Raw genomic sequence first — 10481 nt, forward strand, 5'->3', positions numbered from 1 at the left:
GCTGCCGCCGCAAGTCACTGCCGTCGCAACGCTCTCCTTTAGAATCAAGCTAAGTTTTTCCGTCAGAAGGCCGCGCAGGGGTACTTGCGTCCCACCGTTACCATAGCGAAGGGGCTTCCGGGCGGTAGATCCTGCTGCTTGCCAACATCTTTGAGCTTCGGCAGCTCCGGAAGCTGGGGTAACTGGCGGGTAATTAGGCTGTGGAGTGGGATTTTAAAATGTGTGTCTTTAAAAGTGTTTATGGCCTATGAGAGCCCTGGTTTTTGTTCAGTCTTGACACCCTGGGAGTTGGGTCAAATTCCGTTTAGTCCGAGTCCTCGGGACGCTCAGCTTTCGAGCGTCTTTCCAACAAGCCCTTTCTTCTAACAGAAAACAATGTCGACGAGCACAAAGAAATCCCAGACAAATAGGCGTGTCAAGCTACTACCGAAACTAGGCAGTTGATACACTTGGACAGAAAAGCGCTTCAGAGAGACAGTCAGTGTTCGTTGAAGCTGTATACTCCCGACATGAACTTCTAGGCCTTCCAGAGTATTCGAAAGTAGTCAAGACATGCATCCAGCCCCAAGAAGCCTATAATCTTAGATACACAGGAAATACTAAAACAATTTTTGTCTTAACTCTATTGTGTGGTGCTGATTGTAAGTTCTGTAGGGTTTGGTGGATGAGGATGTAGATCAGTAAACAGAAGTCTAGTGAAAGAGAGGACAGTAAAACTAGGCATTTGATTTATGTCAATTAGATGGAAGGAAGAAGACTAGGTCTAAGACATTCCCGGAAATTACCAAGTACCAAAAATTGTCAAGCATTGAAAAACACTCTAAACTGTTACTGATTAATTTAGACCAGACTTCAATTGAGAACTCAATTCAGAGTTATATTTGGAGATTTCAATTCAGAGAACTTCTTTACTGAAATTAATAATTTCCACAAAATTGTGAGGAACTACAAAATCTTAGGATTTTGTAGGAAGCCAACTCCATTAAAAAAAATAATAAAGTGTATGTGCAATTAGTGTGTGGTGATAGTAACCGTAATATTTGATTGACTAGAACACTTTCTTTCCTCCACCAAGACAAATAATTTCTAAATTCTCTGATAGCTGGTGAGTTTGAAGTTGCGATGGGTGGTTTATAGTGCTTGGGCTTTCCCACATTTCCATTTGGCTGTTTTTAATTTTAGTATTTATATCCCTTGTGATTAATAGGTAACTTTTAATCCAGAATGTTTTGCAATTGCTAGATTTTACTCTTAACTGCTTATTAGCGAGTGTAGAGTCAGTGGTGGAGGTATAGTTTGGAACCACCAATATCTCACTTCACGTCTTGATATTGAAGTCCCAAAGCCTAGGGCTTCCCAAATTTGCAAAGTTTGGTCTAGTTTGTAGGCAGTGGTGTTAGTAGGTCTGTGCCAGTGAGTTATGGTGTCAGCTCATCTGGCGGTCTGGCTTCTGCAAGCTCCGTCTTTCATACAGTGGTGAGATCCAAGTCATTAGTCCATGCAGGTCATACATGGGAACAAGTTAAATTAAGAAAGTCCTAACAAGCCTCGTTAATAACTTCAGTTTGGGGAGCATCAGAATGAGAGGCAATTCTGCTTCAGAATCAAGGCAGAGCCTTGTATACTGGCCATTGCAGGACCTTAGTAGAAGCAGAAAAACTTTTAGAGTTTATATTTTACAAGAACTCACATTGAAGTCATATATTTGAGCATAGCCTTGTGTTGAATACACTCCTCATTAGATGGGTTGATCCCCTATTTAAGATATTCAGCAAACTCAGCAGGAAGAACCTAGGCCATCCTGGAGGTTTATACACAGCTCTAGTGGAATTATAATATACCTCCTCTGATACAAACAGTGAAAAAAATATAACTTACCTTTCAAACTATAGCTGTACGTAGGAGAATTGGATTTAGAAATACAGAATTAGAGAGGTAGATACAAATACAAAGAGGTAGATTAGAGAGCTGAACATCAGATAACTGATGTTGATGAGAGGCTTGAGATAATCACAGAGAATATTGAGGCAAAGAAAAAAGGTATTAAAACTCTTAGAATATATGTGAAAGAAACAAAGATGGTTTGACATGAGATTAATAAGTGCCCCTAAAATAGAGAACACAGCAAATGGAAGAAGAAATGTCCTTACTGATAAAGAAAATCTATAGATTAAAAGGATACAGGAGTAAGAATTATAGGAAGAGTATTAAGAGTATGCTTATCATGATGAATACTGAGTAATGTATAGAAATGTTGAATGTATTATACATCTGAAGCTAATATTAACACTGTATGTTAATTATACTTCAATTAAAAAGGGATATATCATGTTCCATAGAAAAATTTCTATAGAACAGTCAACACTAAGATATATCCTGGTTAAGTTACTCAGTTTTCAGAATTAAAGAATTCCCTGGGTACCCAAGCAAGAAACAAATGCAGCAGCGTGGGGTGGGGGGAATGTTGGAGAAAAAACAATGAGGGTTTCTTAGACTCCTCTAGAGCACATTCAGTACTGGAAGATATTGAAAATATATTACAAAGCTCTGAGGGGAAATATAATGTGTTCCAGGGAAATTATACTCCTTTGACTTTCCAGGTTGTCACTTGAATATAATTAGAATTTGTGGGGGCTCTATCCCTTTTTATTCCTGTTGGCACACTGCATTTCTGAGCCCATTTCTGTTTCATATAACTTGACAAACACAACCATAGCAACCAATGTTTTACCAGCATTGTCTTCTAACTTCTTCCCCTTGAATTCAAGTTCATTAGTAAGTAATCCATCTTCTAGGTTATCACAAGAGTTTTGCAAAGGTTTTTTTCCAATACATTTGCCATTAATAACATAAATACTATCCTTTCAGCTTCCAGTAACAGTTTCTTTGTTACCTGCTGCCTGACCACTATGCTAGTGACTTATATTTTAGATTTTTGTTACGGCAGTTATTAAATCTGGACCTAAGTCTTTATAAGTCATGATAAACTTTGCTAAGTTGTGGTAACAACTAACCTCTAAGTGTCAGTGGTGTAAAACAATAAAGGTTTATATTTTTGCACAAAATCCATGTCTTTTGGGAGATCACTATGGTTGTGCTTTATGTTTACCTCACTCTGGCACCCAGATTGCTAAACTACCACTATTTGGTACATTCTTGTCTTTGTGGCAAAGGGAAAGACAACTCAAGAGGATCTTGCACTGCAGTTAATGGCTGTTGTTAATGCACTGGCCAAAACTAGTCACATGAGCTCTGAGTAATCATAGGGGGACAGGAATTGCAATTTCCAGAAAGCAGAAAGCCAGAAATATTTGATGAACAACATTTATAACATTACAAGCACTCTCAGACGTGATATCAGAATACAGTATTCCCTCTCCTTGCATATGGACTAGACCTATTAACTTCTTTCTGATGAATAGAGCTCAAACACAACACAACAGCCATTCTGAGTTGGGGAGACAGAACTGAAAATTCTGTGGGACCAAGGCAGGTAGAATTTTCAGAGCAGAGTGCCAGAGAGTAAGTGTATAGAGAAAGCTCTTGAGATCTTCAGGGAATTTCTCTGAGCCTTAAACTGAGTACCGATTAGTATATGCATGTGGGGATATTACCCAGGACTAAGGAATGAACCACTGGGAAGAAGCAGTCAGAACAAGTTAGGGGGTTCACACAAGGCTGGGACTAGTTTACATTCCCAGTATTTTTAGTGGAAGAACCCTGTAATATCTGGGGGTGTTGAGTACAGTAAGGACATTGCCTCAGTAGTGGAGAGACATTAGCCATAGATGAATGGCTGTTCTGATCTAGACTAGAAAAGCACAAAAATCAAGCCTCCAAAGGGTCACGCTATATACAAGTAACTGTGTCCCAGATCAAAACTTGAAAGTGCTTAGAGGACTAAAATAAAATCCAGCATTAAACATCGTAAATTTACAATGTCTGCCATCAGATGAAAAATTGCAGGATAGGCGAAGATGTAGAAAACACTCCAAATGAGGTTAAAAAGAAATCGGTAAAAGCAAACCAAGAGATGGCATAAATGAAAGAATTAGTAGATGAGGACATTGAAATAACATAATTATACTTAATATGTTCAAGAAGGCAGAAGGAAGCATAGCATGGAAAGATTAAGAAGAGACAAATATAAGGCCTAAGTCAGACATCTAGAGATAAAAAAGAACTCAGTGTCTAAAATGAAAAGTACACTGGGTAGAATTAAGAACAGATTAGACATTGCAAATGAAGAGAGTAGTGAACTTAAAGATTTAACAGTAGGAACTACCCAAAATAGAACCAAATGAGAACAAGAAAGGATCAGTGAGCTATGGGACAACTTCAGACAGCTTTATATATCATAATTGGAGTTCCAGAAGGAGGAAACAAAAACATACATGAAGAGATGATGTCTGAAAAGTTTTCACATTTGATAAAAATTATGACCCCACAGACTTAAGAAGCTCAATGAAACTTTAGACACAGGAAATAGGTATTAATCAAATTAATACCAGTGACTAAAAAAAATCTTAAAAACACTCAGAGGAAAAAAAAAAGACATATTACATGTAAAGGAACAAAGTTAAGAATAAAAGAAGACTTAGAAACAATGCAAGTCAGAAAACTGGAGCAAAATCTTTAAGTACTTAAAAAAAGGCCCACAAAACAAAACTGTTGACAGGATTATATACTCAGCAAAAATATTGTTCAAAAATGGAGATGAAAGAAGTGGAGATGAAGTAAAAACATACAAAAATGGAATAAATTAATTGCTAGTAGACTAGAACTGTTAAATGAAAATCTTCATTCAGATAAAAGGAAAATGATGTTGGAGGGAAATCTGGACCTACTGGAGGGGTTCAAGAACACTGAAAATGATAAATATGTGGGTAAATAAAAGACCAGTCACTTTTAAAATTTTCTTTAAAATCTGTTGCTTAAAGAGAAGCTTATAATGTGTTGCGGGGTTTGCAATACATGTAGAAGTAGCTGAAGAGAAGTGTTCTGACTCAAGGGTTATACTTTAGTATTATATTCAGTGAGGTACACTATTGCTACAGAAGTTGGGAGAGGGAGGGCAGTCCAGAAGATAAGTTTCACCTTGTTGCTGGGGCTATGAGTTGAGACATTTTATTCTTTAGCAGATAGGAACCTATGTGAAAGAATCCTGATGTCATAATTTTTGGGTGTCACTGGGACAGTTGATCATCATTCCTTTGGCAAAGTTGGTACAAACAGAGGAGAGCCTCAGGGTCCAGGGAACAGAACAGAGGACAGTACAAGGTGTATTCTTATTTTTCAATTGTCCTTATTTCTGTCACTGGGGAATTTCAAGGTTCTTGAGGAAATAGAAAAGAAGAGTTAGTCCAGACTTTAGGGAGAAGATGTAAAGAATCCCTTATAGGAAGAGCCATAGAGAAATTTGTAAGGTACAGTTTGAGGCCTTTGGTATGGGATGAGGATATAGTTACATTAGATTAGTTTGTATTAATTGTTGAGGGAAAAACTGGAAGCTAACGATAGTGAGGAAATTGGGATATAAAGTGAGAGGAGTCTCATGATTTTGTACAGACTGTAGGTTTAGAATAAAAATAAATTCATTCATAGATTAAAATATTTCATATTGTTGGAGAATAAGGCAGTGACAAGAATAAAACTGTCAAACTGCAGAGACAAATTTTTTGTTGAGTTTCAGCTTGGTGCTGGAGCTATGAAATGTGACATTTTATTCTTTACCAGGTAGGAAACTATGTGAAAGAATCTTCTGATGTAATAATTTCTGGGTGTCACTGGAACATTTGATCATCATTCCTTTGGCAATTCCAGCCTTCTATGGAAAGTCAATAGAAGCAGTTGATTTATTCACCTCTACGGGAATCAGACTCAGCCTATTTTGGTAAGTCTATGTATCCTTGATTGAATTAGCTAACACTTAATACCTACATAAATAAGATAGTTACACTAAACCATAGATTTTACTGTAGTTTTACTAACTTATCAATGAGCCTTTCATTTTTTTTCCTTGATAAAGGAAACCCATAGTCTATAAAAACCAATATATATTATATTCAAATTCCTAAATTTAGTTTTATTATTTAGTTTTATTATTACCACAACAAACACTTATTAGGCATAGAATACTGCTCTAGGTATAAAAAACAGTTATAAGACATATTTCATTTTTCCCGTCTTTTGTTGAACACATACACGTTTATATAAAATAGTTATTAATGACTGTGTGCCACTGTTCTAGATATTAAGGATTCAGTCAGTGGTGACAAAGATAGGCATGAAATGGGGAGAGGATGCAATGATAAGAAAAACATTTACCAAAAATTAGTTCTCAACAGGGGATGATTTCTTCCCCTCTCCACCGGGGAACATATGGGAATGTCTGGAGACATTTTTGTTTGTCACAACTTTGGAGGAGGGGTGCTATTGGTGTGTAGTGGGTGGAGGACTTCATGGTATAGAACATCCTACAGAGCACAGGCCAGCTTCCTCTCTCCCCAACAAAAAGCTATGTGGCCCCAACTGTGCATCGTGTCACAGTAGAGAAATCCTGATTAGAGTGGTACCTGTTCCAAAGCCAAAACAGAGGGTGCTAGGAAAGCTTCTATAGTGGAGTGGTTATGGAAAGCTTCTCTGACCAAGTGAAATGTAAATTCAGACTTAATGAATGAGTTGGTCCTAACAAGTAAGGAGTGGGGAGCAGTGGGGTGAGGGAAGAGTTCTAAGAAGAGGCTATAGTAGGCAGTAAAGAGCTTATTTTATATAGTTGTGTGTGTATGTGTATTATACTTATATCTCATATGTATGTTACATTGTGTGTGTATGTATACATAGATTTAATAATGCCCAGCAGCATCTCCTGGGTACTAATAGTTAACATTTATTGAGCATGAACTATGTGTTAGGCACTGCATTTTACATGTATTACCTTTTTTAATCCTCACTATTATCCTGGAAAGAGATACTATTATTCCCGCTTTATCCTTGGGAAACATACTTGGTTAAGTACCTTGCTTAGGATTTCATAGTCGAACTCTCCCACTTTCTTAACTAATATGCTGTAATTATGGGGGGGCGCTAATGAATGATCATCAAGGACAGGGTTAAGGGAAGCTATCGTGGAGGATGTGGGGCTTGGCTCTACTAGAAAGGAAGAGAAGGGCTTGGCAGAGAGTTGGGGATTGGAAGTAGGGGCTCAGGCTTGTTGATTGTAACATCCACTTCAAACAAGCTAGTTTTTTTCCCAATAGAGCAGAAAGAGATTTCAGTAATGTTAGCCACAGGACACAGTTTACTTCTTTTTTTTTTTAATTTATTTTTTATTTATTTTCAGGATAACGGTATTCATTATTTTTATACCACATCCAGTGCTCCATGCAATCCGTGCCCTCTCTAATACCTACCACCTGGTTCCCCCAACTTCCCCCCGCCCTGCCACTTCAAACCCCTCAGATTGTTTTTCAGAGTACCATAGTCTCTCATGGTTCACCTCCCCTTCCAATTTCCCCCAACTCCCTTCTCCTCTCTAATTCCCCATGTCCTTCATGATATTTGTTATGCTCCACAAATAAGTGAAACCATATGATAATTGACTCTTTCTGCCTGACTTATTTCACTCAGCACAATCTCTTCCAGTCCCGTCCATGTTGCTACAAAAGTTGGGTATTCATCCTTTCTGATGGAGGCATAATACTCCATAGTGTATATGGACCACATCTTCCTTATCCATTTAGCATTCAAATTGTATGTGAGGGGGAGTTATATAACATTCATATACTTTTATAGATAGTTTAAAATGTGAGTTTCAGAATGTTTTTATATACCTGTGACAAAATAATAACATTAAAGACGCCAAAGAACTTTTTGAAGACAACTCAGCCCCATGCCATTATTTTAACTTTCTGATCTAGGTTTTCAGTGAATTATGCCTTTTCGGTTTGGGACCCAGCCAAGGAGGTTTCCAGTAGAAGGTGGAGATTCTTCAATTGGGCTGGAATCTGGGCTGAGCTCCAGTGCTGCCTATAATGGGAAAGAGATGTCACCAACTAGGTAAGGTCTGCTTGTCCTGATGACTGAGGAAGTGTGTAATGACTCTTATCAATGTAAGCTTGAGTTGATGATGTTCAATATTGGCAAGAACAAAGTCCAGGGCCATTAAGTTAACATTAACAAACATTGCTATTATGGAATTAGTATTAACAGATTCCAGGTTTTCTAAGCACTAGTCTGTTTTCGGTACCTCTGTAAGTCTCAGTGATAGACCAGTTCTTTTTTTGGGAAGGGGGGTACATTTTTAGTTAGATTGTTGTTATTGTTGTTTTTGATATTTACAAGAAAGATGACATTCATTTGAACAAGTAAATCTTTAAGACTACTATATGCCAGGCATAAGGCTACAAATATTAAGAAGTCCCCAACCTCAGATTTAGTGTCACTTTGGCTTTGATTTGACTTTCAGCAGAAAGACAGTAATACAGAGTATGAATGTTTTATAAAGCAAAATCATTTTCTACAAACTGGAGAAAAGTATAACAAAGCGGATTTGTTCCACTTTGCTGCTGCTTACCAGAGCAAACCGTCAAATACTACCTTGTTAGACTCCATTCTCACGGCTTGGAAATTTTTAGAACACAGATTTGAGCTTAATAAGTCAGGTACTTTAAAAATCAGAGTTATTCAAGGATGCAGTACTATTTTGGGAAGTACTAAGCACTTGTCTTTAGAAACGTCTTAGGTTAGGTATTATCTAGTGGGAATGTTAGAACAGAAATTCAAGCACTAGATGTATTTTGGGACTAGAAGTCGTTTAAAGATTCTTTTAAACCTGAGATTCAATCAGCATTTGAATAGTATATGGAATAGTATGTTCAGTTGTATATTTTTCCACAAATATTCCAGTTTTTAGGTCACTCAGTTGAATGATTTTAAGGTGCATGTATGCATAAAGTGCCATAGAATCATCACTATGTTTACAACTATGCACTCCCCCCACTCCTCTTTTTTGCCATTGAGCAATCACTGCATATCATTCAAGATGATCATCCAGAGGGTTATTTTATATTTATGAATTTCTGCGTCTAAATGTATGGCAACAACCAGAACTTCTTTGCAGCATAAGTCTAAAATGTCTGGCCCATCAGTGCCACTCTGTTATAATTATATTGTGACATTCAAAGTTTTTAAAATGATTTAAAACAGTTGATGCGCAAGCTTTGCTGCTCTGAAAAAATTTCCTTTTTAGTATCTAACCACATGTCATTTGCTCTTTTCTCCAGGCAACTCCGAAGATGCCCTGGAAGTCATTGCCTGACCATAACTGATGTTCCTATCACTGTCTACGCAACAATGCGAAAGCCACCTGCACAAAGCAGCAAGGAAATGCATCCTAAATAGCATCATTAAGCCTTTTGTAGAGGTTTGACTAGGTCAAGGGTAATGGGCCAGTATCATCTTATGATCTGATAAACAAATAAAAGTGGTGGCACCTTTGGATGATGACGGTGGTGGAAATATTTTCTTTCAGTAGGAAAACACACAAGGTCGTCTGTAAAATATGTAGTGATAAGCCATCAGTTATGTTTGATAGATAAGACAGAATAATATTTCACAATTAGAAAGTACTTTAGAGATCATTTTGCTCACAGTGGATCATTAATATCAGTAATTTAAGATGAAGGTTAATCCACCTTGGTTATCCATCACGAAGGGCCTGTTCTAAATACTTAATGTGTTTTAGGCTGGTTTCCTTTGTTTATATTTGGGTTGCCACTGAGCTGAATCCCTTCATTTGTATACCCTAAGCCAATTTCTGGCTTGATATCTTTTTTTTTTTTTTTTGAAGATTTTATTTATTTATTTGACAGAGAGAGAGAGAGAGAGAACACACATGTGAGAGAGCACAAACAGGGAGAGGTAGAGGGAGAGGGAGAAGGAGAATCTGGCTTCTCAAAGAGCAAGGAGCCTAATGTGGGGCTCAATCCCAGGACACTGGGATCATGGCCTGAGCCAAAGGCAGATGCTTCACTGAACTGAATCCCAATAAATGGCAAACTTTAGAGTTATCTCTAAAAACAAACGATAACAGAGAGCTAATACTAAATAGTGGAGATAAAATGGAATAAATATCACTCAATCCTAAAGAAGGCAGGAAAAGGGGAAAAAGGGAACAAAGATAATGAATTTAAGCTAAGTTATATTGATATTTACATTAATTACAAAAGGTCTAAATATTTGAATGAATAGGCAGAGAGATTCTCAGATTGGCTAGAAAAGAAGATACTATCTACTTGGACTGACTTTAAATGCTAAGGCACAGGGGCACCTGTGTGGCTCAGTGGGTTAAAGCCTTTGCTTTTGGCTCGGGTCATGATCCCAGGGTCCTGGGATCGAGCCCCACATCAGGCTCTCTTCTCTGCAGGGACCCTGCTTCCTTCTCTCTCTCTGCCTATCTCTCTGCCTACTTGTGATCTCTG

General features: G+C 37.6%; 1 protein-coding gene across 2 annotated transcripts; it reads left to right on the forward strand.

Moving 5' to 3' along the window:
- The first annotated feature begins 57 nt into the window (after window positions 1-57).
- On the forward strand, window positions 58-9504 carry FAM229B (family with sequence similarity 229 member B). Of its 2 annotated transcripts, none has more exons than XM_059401232.1 (4): window positions 58-189; window positions 5737-5893; window positions 7920-8058; window positions 9285-9504. In XM_059401232.1, exons 3-4 carry the CDS (start codon window positions 7934-7936, stop codon window positions 9400-9402), a joined length of 243 nt encoding a protein of 80 aa, XP_059257215.1. In that variant the 5' UTR covers window positions 58-189; window positions 5737-5893; window positions 7920-7933; the 3' UTR covers window positions 9403-9504. The 2 variants fall into 2 exon arrangements, with proteins under 2 accessions (XP_059257215.1, XP_059257214.1); XM_059401231.1 differs by having other exon boundaries at window positions 58-178.
- Window positions 9505-10481: the final 977 nt, after the last annotated feature.

The sequence above is a fragment of the Mustela nigripes genome, chromosome 5 (genome assembly GCF_022355385.1).
Source record: "Mustela nigripes isolate SB6536 chromosome 5, MUSNIG.SB6536, whole genome shotgun sequence".
Classification (NCBI taxonomy): domain Eukaryota; kingdom Metazoa; phylum Chordata; class Mammalia; order Carnivora; family Mustelidae; genus Mustela; species Mustela nigripes.

Coding starts and splice junctions, on each gene's coding strand:
- FAM229B (XM_059401232.1), top strand. CDS start 7,934: ATGCCTTTTCGGTTTGGGACCCAGCCAAGGAGGTTTCCAGTAGAAGGT. Junction 8,059..9,284: donor AAAGAGATGTCACCAACTAG/GTAAGGTCTGCT, acceptor TCTTTTCTCCAG/GCAACTCCGAAGATGCCCTG.